Source organism: Eptesicus fuscus, chromosome 14 (genome assembly GCF_027574615.1).
Source record: "Eptesicus fuscus isolate TK198812 chromosome 14, DD_ASM_mEF_20220401, whole genome shotgun sequence".
In the NCBI taxonomy this organism is placed as follows: domain Eukaryota; kingdom Metazoa; phylum Chordata; class Mammalia; order Chiroptera; family Vespertilionidae; genus Eptesicus; species Eptesicus fuscus.
In genome coordinates, this window is record NC_072486.1 from 51,622,843 (window position 1) to 51,645,621 (window position 22,779).

At 42.8% G+C, this 22,779-nt stretch overlaps 1 protein-coding gene across 1 annotated transcript; it reads right to left on the reverse strand.

Annotated features, from left to right (window-relative positions):
- Positions 1-766: 766 nt before the first annotated feature.
- TAS2R39 (taste 2 receptor member 39) lies at positions 767-1,726 on the reverse strand. The gene has a single exon (XM_008153964.2). It carries the CDS (start codon positions 1,724-1,726, stop codon positions 767-769), a length of 960 nt encoding a protein of 319 aa, XP_008152186.2.
- Between the last annotated feature and the right edge of the window lie 21,053 nt (positions 1,727-22,779).

The window sequence follows — 22,779 nt, forward strand, 5'->3', positions numbered from 1 at the left end:
CTGAAAATGTTTACACAGTATTCCATTTTGGATATACGAGTCTCCTCATTAATGAATAAATGCTACAATGAAGATTTTCTTGTATATATTCTCACATATGTGCATATATTTGACCATACTTTATCTATAGGAAAAATTCTTAGTAATTTTCAGGTTAAAGGGTATTTTATATGCTGTTAATGTAATAGATATTTTGATATCATTCAGGTTGTATCTTTGGAGAATGGAGATAAAATGCACTTCCAACTATTGCAAAGAAAGCTTCCTGGGTCATCTGAATGTTTAAAAGTCATGTGGATGGGGAAGGAGAGGGGTCGCCAGGAGCTCAGGTTGTAGAGCCTGCCTCTGTTTTGGTGGCTATGTCAACTCTGACAGCACCTTAAGATCTTAAAAAAACTGTCTAAGTTCCAACACCAGAAATTTTGACTTAATTGATCTAGAGCCAGGCCTGGACATTGGAATTTCCAAAAAAATCTCCCCTAGAGTTTCTAATCTGGAGCCAGTGTGTATAATCACTGCTTTATACAGAGCAAGGAAGGCAGATATAGCAGGCTCAGGTAAAGGATATGTTAAACATCACCAAGATTGTGCCATGAAGCAAAAGAGAGAAATGAAGATCAGGCACCTTTACAAAAAGCCATAGTAGGTGAAGGATCAGATCAGGTTTGGGGAAGAAAAGAAAAGGGAAGAGAGAGGTGTGGGTGAGGGAAAGGCAGAGCTGGCTGGGCCAGATGCTGTGGTACTCTTGTGGTGTTGGTCACAGAGTTTACTTTTTTAGGTAAAGATGAACTTGAGACTGAAGCTGCTTCCAGGCTCTTTTCAACCCAGAGTTTTCCTGAATCAGTAGAATGGAGTGGCCAGCAGGATAGGCGGCCATGATAATTTTGCACAAAATATCCCAGGAACTGTTGGCATTGAAGATGTTGGACATATAGAGTATTAGAGCAACTGCATTGAAAATGTAGAGAATGAGAAAGTAGCTGATAGCTCTGATGGCCCCCAAGTGGGCCTCCATGCTGGGGTCCCTGGAGCCAGTGGCATTGCTTTTCATGTGTAGGGTGTGCCTCTTGAGAGAGATGATCAGCAGGGTGGCCGCCAGGATGAACATGATGAGGGGAATGAAGATCCCCAGGTTATAGAGAAGAACCAGGTTGACCATGTTGGTCTCAGCGAAGTATATTTTCTTAGTAGAGTTGGAGGAGGGGATAGGAAAAGTATTGTTACAATAAACAGTATATATGCCATAGGAAAAGAGCATACTGTAGCCCAAGGCAAAAAACACTGATAGCCACAGAAGCCAGGGCATCAATCCAGTAATTCTCCACTTCAGCTTGAGGAAAAGGTGGTAGGAGAAATCAGCAATCTTCACGAAGTAGAAGAAACTGAGCCAGGAAGAAAACCAGAGGCTACAATAATGTAAGAACATGAAACCCACTTTAAAGGTATCATATACACCATCTTTATAATAAAATTGTGGGGATGTTGAGTGGAAAGTAATTTCTAGTATCATCAAGCTTTGGAGAGCTATTCTGGATATGCTCAGGAAACACAGGATCCTGCCACTTGTGGAGATTGTCTTATTCTGAATCCACTCAGCTGCATTTATAGCCACAATGAACCCATTTACAACGATGCCAATGATGCATTCCATGCCCATTATTGTGAAAATTAAGATGATATTAAATGGTGACAAATTATCCTCTGGTGGACTGCAGGTGTTGGTCATCCTGAGTCGTTACTCCTCTTTGCTGTCTGTTAGAGAAGGTCTCCCTAGCATTTGATGGGCAGATCGTTGGTAGCTCCCACTATTAATCTCACAGGAGGAAGCAGTTGGTGCAGCATTTCCATTTCACTCCATTTGTTTGTCTCAGAATTCTTAGCTCCAAATCTGGAGATGCAAATCATGAGAGATTTGGTTTCTAATCCTCTCCCATGTCCTTTTGGGCATGATGGTATTAGTTTAATCATGGGGCCCAGGGAAGGACTTGAAGAGATACTCTTTCATAAGCCACTAACATGGTATTGAGAGTTGTGTTCTTTACTAGCTCCAGTTAATTTGAACACCTGTGTACCAGTTTCACTTGTGACTTTAGAGAACTGTTTGAAAATAATAACTCTAAAGACAAATATAGTTCCAGGGATGTGCTAAGCACTGTTTAAACACCATGTATATAATCACATTTAAGCTTCACAACAATCCTCTGAAGAATATAGTTTCATTATTTCTACTTTGCAGATGAGGAAACTGAGACTAAAAAACGTGGCCAAAGTCGTAGACCTAGAGTGTGATAGAACTGGAATTAAAACCCAAGCCAGCTGGTCCCAGAGACCATGTTCTTACCCACTAAGTCATACTACTTAGACCTGTGGATCCTTTTGTGTGTTCCAAAAATTAAATGCAGGGCTGACTTGACTTCTATTTTTTCCTGATGGTCTTTTATGATTTCCTCATTGTTTAAGGGGACAATACTTGAATTGAAAAAAAAAAGTTTTTCACCTGTGAGACTTCCTTTACAACTCACATAGGACACTTCTCTTCTGGTATTTCTGGTCACCAAATATGTGGAGTTTTCCCCCTCCACACCAGGCAATTCTGGGTGTCATACAATTTAATTCAATTCTGACACTGTCTACCATAGGTTAAGGGCTCAATCCCACAGGACTGCCCCAAACCCATGTCAGATGCCAACTGCAAGTCCAGGTTGCCACCTGTGCTTCTAACCCATCAACTGTAAATCAGAGATTCCCATAACTCCCTCCTCAGGTTTGATTAACTTGATAGAGTGGCTCACAGAAGTCAAGAAAACAGTTTACTTACATTTACTGGTTTATTATAGAAGGATATGATAAAGGATACAGATGAACATCCAGATGGAAGAGGTACGTAGGCTAGGTATGTGGAAAGGGGTGTGGAGCTTCCATCCCTCTCCAGGGAGTGCCACTCTCCTAGCACCTCAACTTATGTTCACTATCCTGGAAGCTCTCGGAACAGTCCTTTTGTGTTTTCATGGAGGCTTCTTTCATAGGCATGTTTGATAAAATCATTGGCCATTGATGGTTGAATTCAATTTCCAGCCCCTCTGCCCTTCCCAGAGGTGCAAGGGTTGAGGGGGTGGGAGTGAAAGTTCTAACCTTTTATCAGACAGTCAGTTCTTCTAACAACCAGGACCCATCCTTTGGTGTAGTTCAAAAGTCATCTCATTAACATAACAAAAACTAGTTTTTATCATTCATCACTTAGAAAATTCCAAGGATTTTAGGAGCCTTACATCAGAAACAAGGATGAAGACCAAATATATATATTATAAATCACAATATTACATTAATAAAGTAAGCAGATACTAATTTTCAAGAGGCAGACCTTCTTTGCAAAATAAAGTCTTGAGAGAGAATAAATTTCTTTAGTTAAATATAAATGATCACACACATATTTTCCTTTCATTAAAAAAAAACACCAACAACAACACTAGGGAAATAAGGGCTGTAGGGAAAGTTCCCTTATTTTTTTCCAATGTAGGCTGATCAGAATTAGGGTAAAACAACACTCAAAGGTCACCCAATCTATTTTGGAATATTAAAAATCAAGAGATAAAAAAACAGGTCACTTTTATTTTGGGGGAGGTGTTTCTGATTTAACAATGTAAGCATAGCATAGGACACATGATGACAAATGGAGTTCTTCATTCAGAGTAAATTAAAATTTATGAATGTACATAATTAATGATAATGAACTAATTCTAATAATGATATAGTTGGTGGGTGTCATGTCTCTAAAAATGATCATAGTATTTGGTTTTCCCTTTAAAACAAGGCAAAATCTTGTTGAAGGCTTTCTGGCCTGATTAACTGTTTTAGACAAGTTGTTATTACCTTAAAAATAAAAAGTCAAAATGAGAGGCAATAAGCGTTTATTTGAGATCAAAGAGTAGCTGTTTGGAAAACACTCACTTAGGCAGAACCCAAAGTGTGTTTCCATTATGGGATGAAGGTAAAAGGATTTTATAAGGGAAGGTAAATAATCACATGAATAGAAGGAAGGAATTTATTTTGGTGTTGATATTTTATATATTTCTTAAGACTTGGAAACTGTCAACAACGATATCTTTAAATACTCTCAGACTTTTCCTCCATTCTCTTCACCTGGAATTCTTATTAGATTCAGTTTCTCTTTATTGTTATCTCAAGTTTTTAATGTTTTTGTCTTCTTATTCTACACTAGAGGCCCTGTGCACAAAATTTGTGCACAGGAGGGGGGGTCCCCTCAGACCAGCCTGCACCCTCTCCAATCAGGGACCCCTTGGGGGATGTCTGACTGCCGGTTTAGGCCCGATCCCAGGGATCAGGCCTAAACGGGCAGTCAGACATCCCTCTCACAATCCTGGACAGCAGGCTCCCAATCGCTCACCTGCCTGACTGCCTGGTCGCCCCTAACTGCCCCCCCCTCCCGCCAGCCTGGTTGCCCCTAACTACCCCCTACCCACACCAGTCTGGTTGCCCCCAACTTCTCCCACTGCCGGCCTAGTCGTCCCTCACTGCCACCCCCCCCGCCAGCCTAATCACCCCCAACTGCACCCCACCTGCCAGTCTGGTCACCCCTAACTGCCCCCCCCCCCCACATCACTGGCCTGGTTGCCTCTTACTGTCCCCCCCGCTGGCCTGGTTGCCCCCAACTGCCCCCCTCTGCCAGCCTGGTTGCCCCTAACTGCCGCCCCTGCTGGCCTGGTCACCCTCAACAGCACCCCCTGCCGGCCTGGTCACCCCACGCAGCCTGCTTGTTCAGTTATTTGGCCGTCCCTCACTAACCCCCTGCCAGCCTGGTTGCCCACGTAGCTGGCTTGTTCAGTCATTTGGTCATCCCTTACTAACCCCCCTGCAGACCTGGTTGTAGACAGCCATCTTGTGAGGGTCAATATGCATATTACCTAGCCTATATAATAAAATAGTAATATTCAAATTGACCATCACTCCAACACACAAGATGTTAGGGGTGACCTTCAGGCTGGCAAGGGAGGGCAGTTAGGGGTTACCAGGCCAGCAGGGGAAGGCAGTTAGGGGCAATTGGGCTGGCAGGGGAGCAGCTAGACATCAATCAGGGTGACAGGGGAGTGGTTAGGGGGTGATCAGGCTGGCAGGCAGAAGCGGTTAGGGGCAATCAGGCAGGCAGGCAGGCGAGTGGTTGGGAGCCAGCAGTCCTGGATTGTAAGAAGGATGTCTGACTGCCCTTTAGGCCTGATCCTGGTGGGGTCTCAGATTGGAGAGGGTGAAGGCTGAGCTGAGGGACACCCGCCCCCCTGTGCACAAATTTCATGCACTGGGCCTCTAGTTTATTATATAGGATTGTATGTAGGGTAATGATATAGTTTTTCATGCAAATAAGACATTTTTTTGGAGTAAAGAAGGATGCTATAATAATTTATACAATTAATTGGATATGAATTTATTGGCTGAAAAATTTTTATTGTTAGACTAACAAAATAGATTTATTCAGTGGGTTTAGTGGCCAGGGAGGGGCCTAGTGGATTATCTTAACTTATCACTAAAAAAGAGGGAGTGCTTGAAAGACCTTGGCTTTGGAGATGGCATTTACTATACTTGGGAATGATATATTCAGTCACTTTATTGGGTGACTCAAAAAGATGACAATTTTGAGTGGTATCCAGAGCAAAAAAGGGCTACTGCATCAGGTTCAAACTTTGGCATGGGCAGCCTTGCTATGACTAAATTGTGTCCCTTCCAAACTCACATGTTGATACCCTCTGCCCCTGCTGCCCCATGTGACTGACTATATTGGACATGGGACCTTTAAAGAGGTGATCCATGTGAAATTAGGTCACAAGGGTAGAACTCTGATCCCGTATAACTGGTGCCCTTATAAGAAGAGGAAAGACATCATAATTCTCTTTTCACCATGTGAGGACACAGCAAGAAGGTGGCTGTATGCAAGCCAGGAAGAGAGCCCTCACTAGAACCTGGCTCTGCTGGCACCCTCATCTGAGGCTTCTAGATGGGCACATGAGAATATAAATTTCTGTTAAGTCACCTGGGCTTTGGTATTTTGTTTGGCAGTGTGAACTGACAGAAGTACTTTATTTTTGCCATATTGCTTTGTAGACCCTATGGTGCTGCAGAGATTTATGGTAGATTAAGGACTCTGAGTGTAGTCTCTGTAAGGACTCTGAGTGCATCCCATGAGGAGAGTTGCAAACTAGACCAATAGGATTCTTGAGCAAGGCAATACCATCTGCACCAGAGAACTACTTTTAGAAAAGAATACATGGGTACTATAAGGTACCAACCTGGCCATAAACACCAAGTGACTATGGGATCAGAGTTTCTCATCAAGATTTAGGTACTGTCAGACCTGCAGATGATATGTTTGGGTGGGTACAACAGCAATCCATAATACTATGGAACTAGCACAGAGAAGATCAGACCTAACCTGTCTAGAGGGCTTAAGTTAAAGAGAAAGGTAGTTCATACCCCAAGTCAACTACTTTTGCTGCACTAACACCCCTCCTTCAAATTGAACCTATAGCCTCATGGGTGGACAAATTCCCCTTGGCTAGGTTTTGGAGGAAAAAACCCAGGTATGGTTTATAGATGAGTTGGCTTAATTTGTTGTTATGAGCTAAATGTGAACCATTGCCACACTAAAATTTCACCCAGGAGAGCTCTAGGAAAACTTATCTTGGGGAAAGAATGCTCAGTGGCAGAGCTATAAGCAGTATGCCTGATCATCAATTTTGTATGGCAGGAAAAATGACTTGAGGTAATATACATGAACAGTTGAGCAATAGCAAGTCTCTTGGCTGGTTGGTCAGGGGCCCAGTAGGAACAAGATTAGAATATTTGACAGAAGAGATCTGGAGAAGAGCCATCTGGATAAATCAACTGATGTGAAGAAAAAGTGTGTGGTTCTTTGTGTCTCATGTTAGAGCTCATAAGAAAGGAAACATTGAACAATTAGGAGGACAGGATGACTAATTCAATGATGTCAGACAGCTTCTGTCCTCAGCTACTCCCATGCTCATGTGGTGGCTAATGGGGTAGAGATTGACACTATGTATGTGGTTCTCACCATAAGTGATTCAGATGTTGTAGCTGTTTACCTTTCAACAACACAGACTGATGCTGAGATCTTTGTAGAGTACCATCTCTCAGAGACCATTTGGTAGAATGATGATAACTGATTATCCTGGATGCTTTGGACTCTTGAGGGGGAAGTAGTTGTCTTAAGTGGGATTGATGCATATTCCAGGTATGGATGTGTCTTTCCTGCCTACACTGTCTTGGCTGCCACCACTATCTGAGGGCTCACAGAGTATTTGAGTTGTAGACATGGGTTCTCATCTAATATCTCTTAGATTGAAAGAATTATTATTTTTTAATGAAAGTGTTGTCACAATGGGCACATGATCAAGGAATCTACTGATTTCCCGTTAACTACATCATTAGAAAATTACACAAAGCATGCTGAAAAACATCTCATCAATGAGCAGCTAAGGAGATAGCTTAGGGATCACATCCACTAGGCCAGGCATCTTCAAACTACGGCCCGCGGGCCACATGCGGGTGTTTTTGCCATTTTGTTTTTTTACTTCAAAATAAGATATGTGCAGTGTGCATAGGAATTTGTTCATAGTTTTTTTAAAACTATAGTCCGGCCCTCCAATGGTCTGAGGGACAGTGAACTGGCCCCCTGTTTAAAAAGTTTGAGGACCCCTGCACTAGGCTGATGGCAATGTCCTTTAGGATGTGTACATGTTTTGAAACAATGACTATTCAGTGGTGCTTGTCTTTGGTAACTTGACTATGTTGGCCTAGGAAGCCAGGGAGCCATCACTTTCAGGGACATCATGATTAGGAGTTCATGTGAGTTCAGCTGAGCTTCTGTGAGTCTTTTCCTTGCCACTAGATGAAGAGGAGCAAGGCATAATCATTTTGGGACTTCAGATTAGTTGACCTTTCAGATAGTGAGGAGGGTGGTTAGGTGTAATTGGGTTAAAATAGGAGGGGAACTTGGAATCTTTGCTCACTCAGTTCTACCCTTAATTTTAGCGCTACCAACAATTGCTTAAGCCTTCTCTGAGCATTTCTCTTTGTATGTTAAGTGGTGAGAATTATTCCTGTCCTCACTCCTCATTTGCTAGTGAGTGACTGGTCATTATACCCCAGAAAGTTTCTTGAAAGACCAGTGCTGGGGAAAGGACACAGATAAGACACTGAGAAGCAGAGGGAAGTTTATTTTACAGTCCCTATATGTCCACACACTTGGGGTAGCTGACTTCCCAGATCAGCGTCATTGGGTAATATGGTCCACAACAGAGACTTTGTAACCAATTTTGGGGTACAATTCCACATCAGGAGGGCATCTACTTTGATCTAACACAACCTGAGCCATCCCTGGTATGATCGCATTTTCTGGAGAAAGAAAGGAAAGCTATGTCAGGCCACGGGACTCCACACCCCTTCACATCTGGTCTTCTCACTCAGGCCCCACCCACAGACCATCTCATTTTCCCCTTTACTGTCTCTGGTACTCAGCTCTCATTTCTCCATGTGGCTGCTATGGAGAGAATGCCTGGGGTCTTTGTTACGAGATGTTCCTGGCCAAACATCCTTCCTTCACGTTGAACTTTGTCCCCACTCCACACGTTCTCTGTGTTGTATTTTATTCTTATTCCAATGCTTTCCTCCTTTTGCTTTCTGCCATTTCTTGCTTTCCCCCTTTTATTTTGACCTTTCTTAACATCCCAACCCTTATCTGACATTAATGCTCAGGCAGGAAGTGTGATCACTCACCTGAAGTTTGTACTTCCCAGTAGAATCTTCTTGTATCACACACACAGGCCATGTAAAGAAAATTATCTAAATGGAAAGTGACACTTTGGCTTGTCTGAATTGTGGTTTCACCTGAGGAGAAGATGTGGAAGGGTCAGAGAAACTGTAGATTTGGCTGATGTAGACCAGTAAGCAAAATAAACACCTTTTTAGGACACTCAGGGAGGGGGCACCAGGATTCCCCCCAAACTATCATCCCTTAACTCTTCAAATACCATTCTAGTTTTTAGTCAACTTCTTTTTGGAATTCTTTCTATCTGCCATGTTCAACTTTAGTCTGCATTGTTAAGAAGGTGTTTTCTTTGACATGGTGAATGACTGCAGTTTAAAACTTGGGTTTGAAGGTGTCATTAGATATCACACTTGATTCTGTCTTGTGAAAAATAATACAAAATGGAGTTGGAGCTGCCATCCCAGAGGAACTGCCTTACATGTTTTATTCCTCAAACCCTAGGAATGTTAAAACTGAGCAAAATAACATTTGGACTGGTCATAAAACAGAGTTGTATTGTCAACCACTGTTTGTAAAACGAATAGAAAAGCAGACATTATGACCACCAGATGGAAAATTAAAAACATCCTTTAGAATTAGCATCACTGCGTTAGATTAACTGAATCTATAGAAATTCATTCTTTAGCTTATTAACACCCATAGAAATTCCTTCTATTCATGTAATTATTTCCTTTCCCTTTCTCATAAATGCTCCTTTCCTGCATCTCTTAACTGGAGATTTCTGCCCGAATCAGTACTCCTGAGTAGCTACTTTTTGGATCTCAAATGCTTTTTGCCTCTCTCTTTGGCCATTTATTTTTAGATTATCTTGTGTTAGTATCAGGGTCTAATGTGGCCTCACCTTTATGGACTGGTGTTCCCTGGAACTGGGTATGGTATCTACAGAGCCTTTTTTGATCTCATCACTTCCATCGACTGCCTTTCAGACTGTGAAGCCTTCTTGGGTTTGGACCTCCCTTTGTTTGGTTGAGGTGCCTTTGTTTAAGACCAAGAGGGATTTTCCCTCAGAGGGAGCTTGCCCTAGGGATGTATGTCCCAGTGCTCACGTGCACCTGCTGCCACAGGAGTTTGATGTTTGTTTGTTTTTTTTAATTTTAAATTACAGTTTACATTCAATATTATTTTGCATTAGTTTCTGGTATACAGCATATGGTTAGACAATCATGTGTTTTACAAAGTGTTATCAATATTTCCAGTACCCACTTGGCACCATCAGTCTATGTGGTCTCCACTTTCGGTCTTCAGATATCAGGGTTCTCTCCTGTGAGTTTTCTGTTGATTATTCAGGTTGTTTTTCTGTATTTTAGTTGTAATACCAGTTTGTTCCTGGGAGCATGTCCATGCAGCATCCACTTACTCTGCCGCCATTTTTTCTGATGGTTTTTCCCTTCAGGAGGAGCTGTCCTCCAGCTGTGGTGGTGAGCAACTGGAAGCTTGGTGTACCACATGAGAAAGAACATTTTTTTTTTGTTCTCAGAAAGGACTTTTCACAGTTCTCATGGTTGTAAAAAAATTCCCTGGGGAGTGAGCACCTTGCCGGGAATTTTTTCTGGGTGGGTGAGTACTTATTTTGCTGTGCGCTCTTTGTTTTTCTTTCCTTGTTCCTGACTTTTGCATTATTGTAATAAGAAAGATATTGTAGAGGAGGACACAGGTATAAATCCTATGAATCTGTTTTCAAGGCCTGACCCTGCAAGCTGAGGAGCTTATGGATCTCACCAGACTGGCATCCATTTAAACAAACTTTACTGTGGGTTACATGCACATGAGGTAAAAGCTATTGCTAAGAGAATCTTGGGAGCCAAAGCAGCAAGTTGGTGGGCCCACGTCAAGCATTTAAGAGTCAATGAGATGCTTTCCATGTTTAAAAGAGATAGGTACCATGATAGGATAAAACGGTCATGGATCCCCTTTGGTATTAGTCTGGCTCCAGGAGACTCAAGGCTTAGCTAAAGCTGTTAATGTTAAGGTTTTTCTTTCATCCTGAGTTTGCTTTTTGATCCTTGCCATTCAAAACTGCACTTATCTGCATGCATTTGCCTGTCAAACTACCTGGGGCTTTTGAGTAACATCTCTTTTGTCATTTTGTCTGGCTGTCACAGCTCTCCGGGAATTTGTCTTTAATGTGGGACCTTTACCCTCTAAAAGTTTCCCCAAATTCCTTTCTTGGGAACCCAAGCTAGTTATATGTACAAACATAAAATATGTTCCTCCTCTTGTGTCTTTTTAATAAAATTGACCAACTTAGCAACAATAATTTAAAAAAACTAATGTTCATTTTGTCATTGAGGAAAACCTTTATTTAAAGTCCACCCCAAGTCCCATCTCCCTTTATAGAGAGGATGCCAAACTGTTGCTGGGCATGGACCAGGACCAGGGCAGGTCTGCCAGACCAGTCTGAAAACAGAGACTTTCAAAGTTGCAGGAAAAGCATTTCAGGGACTCACGGTTGTAGGAGGATTTGAGCAATAGTGACAAGATCTAATGGAAGGGCATGGCAGGACATAGTTGCCCCTGAAGAGGCTGCCGAACTGCCTCATCCATGACCAGGTGGCTCTTGCTGCGGAAGAGGTCCAGCCTCTGGGCCGCAGGCCTGCACCCATGCCCACCAGGCCCAGGAGTTCCAGGACGTAGAGATGCACAACTTCTCTCTGTCTGATTTCCCCATCTGTACGTCCGCTACCAAGGCCAGCTTGTGCTGGGGCCACCATCATGTATTGGCCACTGTGGCTGCTACATCCAGATCCATGTGGCTGCTATGGAGAGAATACATGGGATGTGCCTGGGGTCTTTGTTAAACTTTCATTGTATCTTCTTGGGTTTGGGAAGGGGTAAACTTTCTTTCAAACTAGCCAATCTTCTTTCTAATTCTTCGCAGTTTATGCTGAGCCCTCCCCCTATCCAATTCCTTTCCTGGATCTTCCAGGATTTCCGTGCCCTTATCCTATCCAATGATTTTCCCAAGCTAGACTCCTTCCCTTTTATGGTTGCCATTTTGACTCCTACTGTGCATGCCTCAAAGTTCAGCTAGCTCATCTGGCTTCTATTTTGCATGCCTCAGCAGCGGAATTCCCCCCTCACTGTTTTACCCCTCCCCCAAAGGAGCTGGTTGTTTCATGGGGATATAGGAAAGCCAGTCTTTCCTGTCCACTCGGATGCCTAGCGTGACTATGAAGCTGCCTCTTCCTAGTTAATCCACCTTAATTAGATGTCTGGCTCCCTTCTCTTTCCTTAATATCTAACTAGCTGCCTGTAACAAAACCGTTTCAGGAGAATTGAATGCATTCTTTGGTTGATATTTAGAAGCTCCTAAGGGACAAAATGATTTTTAAAAATGCTCTAAAATTATCCTAAAAGAAACTGTCCATTTGAGCAGATGCTTTAAAGGTTCTTACTATTTGTCCCACTTGAAACCTGACAAGATATTTCAAATAGTTTAAAAACTTTATGAGAAAAAATTTGGCAGAATTAAAAGCCTGATAGAATTTTTTTAAGCCTCCTTAGCAACACTTGAAGCCCTGTCTTGGATAATCAGAAATGTAAACACAGCCTACAACTGCCCTAGATTAAACAAACCAAGAAAAAAAAATTGGGAAAGGGGAGCCTTTTTTAAAAGCACAAGTGGCTGAAAGGTTTTCGTGCTTTAGCAGCCACCTCCCACCCCCACAGGCTCCTTAAAAATTGTTTGTTAAAGACAAATGCAAGGCCACGTGCCCCTGGGTCCGGGTGAAGCCGGATCCCGGGTCTGGGTGAGGCCATGTGCCCCTGGATCCGGGTGAGGCTGGGTCCCGGGTCCAGGTGAGGCCACCCCCCTGGGTCCAGGTGAGGCCGCGCGCCCCTGGGTTCGGGTGAGGCTACGCGCCCCTGGGTCCGGGTGAAGCTGGATCCTGGGTCCGGGTGAGGCCGCGTGCCCCTGGGTCCGGGTGAAGCTGGATCCTGGGTCTGGGAGAGGCCATGCGCCCCTGAGTCCGGGTGAGACCATGCGCCCCTGGGTACGGGTGAAGCTAGATTCCAGGTCCAGGTGAGGCCGTGTGCCCCTGGATCTGGGTGAGGCTGGGTCCCGGGTCCGGGTGAGGCCGTGCGCACCTGGGTCCAGGTGAGGCCACGCGCCCCTGAGCCCGGGTGAAGCCGTGCCCCTGGGTCCAGCTGCGACCAAACCAGAGGGAGTCGGATGTGCATTACCACCATTTGTCCACCATCCAGAGCTGAGGGGTCAGTGCCGACATGTACACATAAGGAACTGGTGGACATTGATGTTGGGTCTCAAAAGAACTGTTGGTCCAGAAAGAAACTCACTACAGACTGATTCATCTGCCTGTCAGCATAACTATTATTGCTCGTCTCACATTCAGTTCTTATAAGTATATCTCTAGTGACACATGATCTCGCTCATCTAGGGGAAATGATGAACAACATAGACTGATGAACAAGAACAGAACCAGAAACAAGGAGGCATCGATCGGACTATTGGGCCTCAGAGGGAGGGTGGGGGAGGGTGGGGGGAGGGGGGAGAGATCAACCAAAGGACTTGTGTGCATGCATATGAGCCTAACCAATGGTTAAGGTCAACAGGGGGTTGGGGCATCCATGGGGAGGGGTGTGGGATGGGAATGGGGGGATGAGGACAAATATGTGACACCTTAATCAATAAAGAAATTTTAAAAAATTGGTTTTGGGGAGGAGGTGAGGGGGAGAGAGATAGAGACATCGATGATGAGAGAAAATCATTGATGGGCTGCTTCCTGCACGCTCCCTCCTGGGGGTCTAGCCCGCAACCCGGGCATGTGCCTTTGACCGAATCAAACCTGGGACCCTTCAGTCCACAGGCCGACACTATCCACTGAGCCAAGCCAGGTAGGGCAGCATTGCCCTATAAACCAGGCAGTCAGGGCGCATGCCCGGGTTGTGGGCTCGATCCCCAGAAGGGGCATGCGGGAGGCGGGTGATCAATGACTATCATCGTTGATGTTTCTCTCTCTCTCCCTTCCTCTCTGAAATCAATTAAAAAATATATTTTAAAAATATCTTAAATGTTCCCTATTGGTTGATTCTTGTATGTGCCCTGACCAAGGATCAAACCTGCAACCTTGGTGTATCAGGATGACACTCTAACCAAACGAGCTACTGGGCCAGGGCTATACCAAATGTTTTCTATGGCTTTTTTTTCATTCAGCACATGATTCTGAGATTTGTTCATGTTGCATTATCAATAGTTAATTCCTTTATATGGCTAAGTATTATCTATTGAATAGAGACATCAGTTTGTTTATTCATTCACTATTGAGGGACATGTTGGATTATTTCTAGATTTGGCTATTACAAGTAGAGCTACTCTAAACATTTATGTACAAGTCTTTGTGTGAATATGTTTTTGAAGTTTTTTTTTTTTAAGTGGAATGGATGAGTCATGTGGTAGGTGTATGTTTAAACGTTTTTGAGTAACCACCCAACTGTTTTCCAAAGTGGTTGTAACATTTTATATTCCCACTAGTAGTATATAAGAGTTCCAGTTGCTCCATCTTCTTGCCCAAACTTGTTATGACCAGTCTTCTCATTATAACTTTAATTTGCATTTCCCTAATGACTAATGATGTTTAGCATCTTTTTATGTGCTTATTAGCATCCATAAATCTTCTGTAAAGTGTCATTTTAAATCTTTTGCTCATTTTTACTGGGTTGTTTGTCTTATTACACTGTAAGAATTTTTACAACGTAAGAATTTTAATTTTTTTCTCCTTTAAAAAATGAGTTATAGTTCACATACCATAAAATTCACCCTTTTAAAGAGTACAATTCAGTGGGTTTTTAAGCATATTCACAAAGTTGTGCAACCATCACCACTATCTAACCCGAAACACCCCCCCCCCCACCTTATTAATCCCCAGACCCTTAGCAATTACACCTCCAACCCTCTCCCCCTAATCCTTGGCAACCACAAATCTACTTTCTGTCTCTATGGGAAATTTGATACAAATGGAATTAACACAATATGTGGTCTTTTGTGCCTGGCTTCTTTCACTCTGCATAATGTTTTCAAGGCTCATCCATGCTATAGTATGAATCTGTACTTCATTCCAATTTATGACCAAATAATATTTCACTGTATTAAGGACATACTGCATTTTGTTTATCCATTCATCAGTAGCTGGACATTTGAGTTTTTCTTACTTTGGCTATAATCCTACCTAATAAAATAGTAATATGCAAAAAAAAAAAAAAAAAGACAAATGCAAACCTTAAAAGTCTTCTCTAAAACGAGTAAAAGCCTTAGCTTTCTGAACAAATACACTTAACTTATCCCAACTGTTATAAAATAGTGTTTTTTTGTTGTTGTTCTGTTTTTGTTTGTTTGTTTTACATTATTATGTCTGTTCCATGGTGAAAATTTAAAAACAATACCCCCAGGTCTCTGATTGTGTCTGTTTATATCAGTACTAGGGGCCCAGTGCATGAAATTCGTGCACTGGGGAGGGATCCCTCAGTCCAGCCTGCCACCTCTCACATACTGGGAGCCCTCAGGGGATGTCCTACAGATGGCTTAAGCCCGCACCCCATTGGGAGCGGACCTAAGCCGCAGTCTGGCCACCCTTTGCTTGAGGCAACTGGACTGATCAGGGGAAGGCGCCAGCCCCATCATCCTGCTGCTGCCAAGGTATTTCATTAACACAAACTCCAGTCCCTTCACCATGAAAAAAATGACAACTTTCTTTAAGCATTTTCAAGATGTGTCTTTCATAGGATATGACATTTCTTTTTTTATTTTTATTTTTATCCTCACCTGAGGATATCTTTCCATTGATATTTTCCCCTTCCCTCCGATCCCAAGCTCAGCCCCTTCCCAAGTTAAAGCCTCCACCCCAGGTTTAGGCTTGGGAAGGGCCCCCACTCCCACCTCACCTCTGATCGCAGGCTCGGCTGCTTCCCAAGCCTAAAGCCTCCACCCAGGCTTTAGGCTTGGGAAGGGGTTCCCCCCCCGCCCTCACCTCCAATTGTAGGCTTGGCCCCTTCCTAAGCCTAAAGCCTAAAGCCTCCACCCCAGGCTTTAGGCTTGGGAAGGGGTCCCCTCCCCCAGAACCTCCAATCACAGGCTTGGCACCTCAAAGCCTCTGCCCAGGTTTAGGCTTGGGAAGGGGTTCCCCCCAGGACCTCCCCAAACCTAAAGCCTCCACCCCAGGTTTAGGCTTGGGAAGGGGACCCCCACCCCTCTGATCGCAGGCTTGGCCCCTTCCTAAACCTAAAGCCTCCACCCCAGGCTTTAGGCTTGGGAAGGGGACCCCTGCCCCTCCAATGGAAGGCTCGGCCCCTTCCTAAACACTTAGAATCTGAAAGCACTTAGCCAACTTAGTATATCATGCCTGTTTTCCTCAGCCAATATAATTATCAATCTTTTAATCAGAGAGAAGATATAAGTAGTGACTGTGAGGTTCTCAGATGGGAGATGAAATCTGCTGAGACTAGACCTGAGAAGGGAAAGTATCAGGAGCTTCCTGAAACAGCATCAGTGAAGATCGGTGGAAAGGGGACTTCTCAAAAGCATTTTAAGCATCATATATAGTTGAATAAATATTGGGTACTACAGCATTTGTATTCCTCCTCAGGGTTTTGGTATCTGCGTCTTTTCTTCTGTTTTCTAAAAATCCTAAGGAGTCATCAAAGGATTGGGAGATTGATATCAAAGATAGTAGGAGGGTATATGGATTCTGAAGGCTCAATCAGGAAAGCAGGCAAAGGTGACTGGGAAAGCCAATTCCCATCTGATGGGAAATCTCCCATCTATGAGGGGGATCATAATGACCACATTATTGCAGCTTCTCTTACATCTGCTATGCCTGTTATGTGGTATCTCCCTGACTCAGCCTTATTGTGTAGGCTGGTGGCAGGGATGGGGAGGATGGCACAATTTTAGCAGAGCTCCTTGATCATTGTTAGTAATTTTTATCCATATTTGTTTTTAGGCCCATTGTTATTGCCCTCTCCTCTCCTCTCCTCTCCTCTCCTCTCCTCTCCTCTCCTCTCCTCTCCTCTCCTCTCCTCTCCTCTCCTCTCCTCTCCTCTCCTCTCCTCTCCTCCCTTTCCATCTCCTTCCCTTCCCTTCCTCCTCCCTCTCCTCCCTTCCTCTCCTCCTTCCCTTTCCCTCCCATCCCCTCCCCTCCCCCCTCCTCTCCTCCCCTAATGAAGTAAAGAGTCCTGAACCCATGCTTAAAAGCTTCCACTCCTTTATCCTCTCCATATTACCATTTATTTTTTATCTTTAAGATAAAAATAATAATACCCACAATCCTAAAAGGGTTGCTCTGAAGTTTATGGCTAATGAATACAAAAGCATTGGTAAGCAAAATATTCCTAAGGTCTTATTTCACATAAAGTCAGTGATGACTACCAACATTATTTTTATTTCTCTTTCATTCCCCAATGAATTAAGACCCAATCTTTACTTACCACCATGTGTTGATGCACATTAGATTTAACCTTGTTATACCAAATAATCTAAGTCTCCAAACTGATGAATTCACAGGTTTGCTGAAATTACATTCTCTCTAGATATGGTGAAAAAGGCAGAAACCCAAAGTCAGAGAAAAGTTCAATACTGGGATGGCCTGGCAGGTAGGATGAAAGCAGGAGGGGCAGAGAGCCATGGGATACGAGGAGTAGGGGAGGCACAGAGGTGATTATAAGAATCCCCTTTGCATGACTCACACTGAGGGCTCTGTGTGTCATTTGATAGGAAGAGATAAATAGAGGCCAGAGTGAAAGAGATCCTATTCTTCTTCAACTAATGAGGACAGGGAACTGGCTGAGAGAGCTGCTTTGCCTTCATCACATACTCCCTGCTGAATGTCCATGATGCTGTTTGGGGCAGGAAGTGATTTGGTTGCATGGTCTACTTTAGCCTGAGATGCTCTTCCTTCCATCCCATTTCTTATGTGTAGTCATCTCGGGACCCATGAAAGCTTATTTTTCTGTGATAGTAGAGCTTCTTGGAAGACATGAAATTCTAAGGGTCTGATATATTTATCATGTCAAGGAAGTAAGGTTTAATATGATGATCAACTTAGCTCAACTTTGTTCATTAACTCACTGTTCCTCTAGCCTAATGAGAGGGGAACATACAAGTTCTACTAAGTCAACCTAATGAGACTAACTCCCGACTCCCTCCATACATCACCCACGTCCTCTTAGTCTCTCTTCTCCTTAGAGAAATCCCCAGGTATCCCTTCTTCATCAGAATCTCCACATCTCTATTCCCATCTGCTAGATACTCTTTTTTCCACATTTTGTTGGCTTCATAGTTATTATCTCCTATGACTTTTTTTTTTTAACTCAGTGCTTCCTCTCATAAAGACATAGTCCCATTTCAATGCCTCTCCCCCCAATAAGGAATTGGAATCTGATATTTCTTTTCCCCACTTTTGCCAGATAATTATAGAACTGGAGACCAGCCTTTTCACATCATAGATATTGAATATAGGAATAGGTCCATGAAAAGTCAGGTTTCAGGATCATGTTCTACCTTTCCTTGCTTGAAGAAACATGCTCAGGTCTTGTAGACTCTGAACTCCAGAATATGGGTCAGATCTTAATGAAAAGAAGAGCATTACTGCCAATGAAGGCACAGGGATCATCTGAGTTGGTAGATCATCACAACCCCTTGTACTGGGTAGTGACCAGGGCTATGGTCCCTCCTGTGCAGCACATATATCTAATTCAAAGCTTATCCCACAGTTATTGACCAAACCCACAACCCTGCCTATGCTTCTCTTTATAGGAGAAAAAGATGAAAGTGATAAACTCAGGATAGAAACTGAGTAAAAACCCAAAGAAACAGTAGGTCATGGATTCAATAATTTCCACATACGGGTTCTAAATAGGGAAAGAGACCAAGAGACACATATAGTGAGGACTCCCAGGGTGGGTTATTTTGGGGCAGGAAACACAGAATGTGAATTTTTGGATTAGGAGAAGTATCCTTCCTGGAACATTTTCTGTAGGGAGGAGAGAGGTGACTTACATCGCTTTTTGAGTTGTGCTGGTCCCCAGTCTCAGGCAGAGAACCAGAAGTAGGATAGCAGGGCCAGCTTTGAATAGAAGCTGAAGAGCACACATGCTGGAAGATCTTGACACCAGGAAGACTGTGCATCCAGGGGCCAGGATCAGTCTTCATTAGTGTAGCAAGACGAACAGGTCCACTAAGCCAAAATCATCATACCTTGGGATACTCCTCATTGCTACCCTGTTTGTTTTTCTGTGAGAAAAGTCAACATTCAGCTGGAATTTTAATTAGGGGTAGAGTGAGGTATGAAGGTGTTGGGGAAGGTCATAAAGAAGATGTGAGTGCCAGTCTGACCCATGAGCTGCACCTGGGCAATTGGAGGTTCTTCTGTTCCTTCCTCGTGCTCAGAATGTTACTCTGTTTTAGAAGCTTTTCTTATTTTAGAAGCTGCCCAAGGACACAGCGTTGAGATAGTAATGTGGTGATAAGACCACCTGAACTGGGTATGTGGGTGAACCCTATTAAGGCCTCCTGTGTGTGTGACTACTCCAGTTAAAGCCTGTGTGTGTGTGTGTGTATAAATATTTAAAAAATTTTGACAATTGTTTTTATTTACAAATTTTTATCTTTTTTCCATATTTATTTAATTAATTTATTTAGTCATCATCTGAGGATATATTTATATTGATTTTTAGAGAGAGAGGAAGGGAGAGAGAGAAAGAGAGAAAGAGAGAGAGAGAGAAACATCGATGTGAGAGAAACATCCATTTGTTGTCTCCTGTATGAGCCCTGACTAGGGATTAAACCAGCAACCTTTTTGGTAAACGGGACGACGCTCCAACCAACTGAGCCATCTAGCCAGGGCTATATTTATTTATGTGTTTAAATTATAGTTGACATACAATATTGTATTAGTTTCAGATGTACAACATAGTGTTTCAAAATGTATTTACTTCATGAAGCATTCACCATTATAAACCTATTAACCATTTGTCACCATCCATAGAAATCTTACCATTGAAACAACATGGATGGACCAAGAGAGTATTATGCCAAGTGAAATAAATTGGACATCTTGACATTATGGTATATTGGACTAAATAAAATATATTGGCAAATTAATTTCACCTGTTTCTTTTAGCTTTTTAAAATGTGGCTATCAGAAAATTCAATATCACACATGTAACTTAAAATATATTTTTCTATTTTTATTGGCCAGTGCTATAAGCAATTAAGAATTCTAGCCACACTCCAGCTGATTTTGCTCAATGGATAGAGCATCGGCCCTTGGACTGAAGGGTCCCGGCTTCAATTCCTGTCAAAGGCACATATCAGTTACAGGATTGGGGCACATGTGGGAGGCAACCAATCGATGTGTCTCTCTCAGATTGATGTTTCTCACTGTCTCCCTTTCCTTGAAAAAATCCTTGGGTTAGGATTTACAACAACAAAAGAATTCTAGTTGCACTGGAGGACAAGCAAATAGTAGGAGAAAAGGGTGTGCTCAGAATTAATGCACAAGCTAAAATTGGCAATTTTGAAATGCTTTTTGTTGGAGATTTTGAGGGTGGGAGGGGAATATGTTTTTGCAGTATATAATGTAGTGAATTGTGTGTAGTGTATGTAATGTAGTGTATGTGTATGTAATGTGTGTAGTAGTGTGTGTTGTGTGTAGTCCAGTGTCTGTGTGGTGTGTATGTAATGTAGTGTATAGTATGTAGTGTAGTGTAGTGTAGTGTAGTGTGTGTGCAGTGTGGTATCTGTGTAGTGTGTATGTAGTGTAGTGTGTGTGTCGTGTGTAGTGTGGTGTAGTGTGTGGGTGTATGTGTGTGTACATATACGTGTGTACATATATGTATAGTGTAGTGTATGTACAGTGTAGTGTGTATGTAGAGTGTGTGTAATGTGTAGTGTAGTGTGTATGTAGTGCAGTGCGGTGTGTGTAGTGTAGTGTGTGTGTACTGTGTAGTATAGTGTAATGTTTGTGTAGTGTAGTGTGTATGTAGTATAGTATGTAGTGTGTGTGTGTAGTGTATTGTGTGTAGGGTGTAGTATAGTGCAATGTCTGTGTAGTGTAGTATGTATGTAGTGTAGTATATAGTGTAGTGTGTGTAGTAGTGCAGTGTGTGTGTGTAGTGTATGTGTAGTGCATACTATAGTGCAATGTCTGTGTTGTGTATTGTGTGTGTAGTGTAGTGTGTGTAGGGTAGGAACAAGGGCTTTCCTGTGTGTCAAGCTTCCACTGTAGTTCAAACTTGAGCTCTGTCATTCTCTAGCTATGTGCAGATTACTTATCTCTTCTCATCTCATTTTTCTCATAAAGAAAGTGAAAATAGAATTTACTCATTTATTGTCCATCCCCCATGAAGAATATAAACTTTACTAGAGGCTTGGGGCATGAAATTCATGCGCTCGGTGGGGGGGTGGTCCCTCAGCCTGGCCTGTACCCTCTCACAGTCTGGGAGCCCTCAGGGGATGTCTGACTGACAGCTTAGGCCCACTGGCAGTCGGACATACTTAGCACTGCCGTGGAGATGGGAGAGGCTCCTGCCACTGCTGCTGCACTTGCCAGCCAGCGGTGAGCCCGGCTTCTGGCTGAGTGGCACTCCCCTGTGGGAACACACTGACCACCAGGGGGCAGCTCCTGTATTGAGTGTCTGCCCCCTGGTGGTCAGTGCACATCATAGCGACCGGTCATTCTGCCATTCGGCCTATTTGCATATTAGCCTTTTATTATATAGAATAAGATAAGGATGGAAAATTCCTGATTCCCTTTGGTAAACCCAAATACCTAAAGCAGGTAATGACCCAGTAGGCACTTGATAGGTTTTTATTGAATGAATACATACTTAATGCATGTGGTTTTAATAATTGTATTTGTTTATTCATTTATTTATTTATTCATTTATTTATTCATTGTTGACACTATTACAGATGTCCCTCATTTCTCCCCCTTTACCCACCTCAGATCAGCCTCACCCCCTCACTCTGGCCATCACCGCACTATTGTCTGTGCCCATTGGCTGTGCATATAGTATGTTCTTTGGTCAATCTTTTCACCAGCTTTATTGTGGTATAATTGACATAAAACATTTTGTAAGGTTAAGGTGTATAATGTGTTGATTTGATACACTTATATGTTCCAAAATGCTTATCACCATAGGGTTAGCTAACACCTTCATCACATAATTACCATTTATTTTTTGTGGTGAGAACATTTAAGATCTTTTCTCTTAGCAACTTTGAAGTATACAACACAGTATTGTTAACTGTAGTCACCATGCTGCGCATTAGATCTCTATAACCTGTGCATGTCATAACTGGAAGTTTATAAATTCTGATCAACATTTTCCCAGTTCCCCTGCAACCCAGCCCAGTAACGACTCTACTCTGTTTATTAGAGTTCAGCTTTTGTAGATTTCATTTATAATTGATATCCTCCAGTATTTGCCTTTCTCTGTCTGACTTAGTTCACTTAGCATAACACCCTCAAGTTTCACGCATGTTACAAATAGAAGGATTTCCTTCTTTCTCATGGCTAAATAATATTCCAATGTGTGTATATATATGGTTATTTTTAATAGGGCATGTGATAAGAACAAGAATATCAGTGTATTTCTGTCACATGTTAGGCATACAATCAATGTTACTATTCTATTTAAAATATCCAGTGAACTTTCCCAGTGACTGTTTTCCTGCTCTGGATCTGATTCCCATTTAAGATCAGTGATGTAGAGGATATGCCCCACCTTCTTACCTTACAAACTGATTTTGTGCTGTCCCCTTGTCCGCCTCCTCTCTGGGCCACCTGGATTGCTCTTAATCCCACCAAACATCAAAGAGCTGTCCTGCCTTGAACATGCTTTGGGGTTTTGGTGCCTACTAATCTATTTGCCAGAAAGCCCTCTGCTCACTTTGTGCCCATGACCCTGGC

Bases quoted from the DNA above. Each gene is read 5' to 3' on its own strand.
- TAS2R39 (XM_008153964.2), bottom strand. From the start codon at position 1,726: ATGACCAACACCTGCAGTCCACCAGAGGATAATTTGTCACCATTTAAT.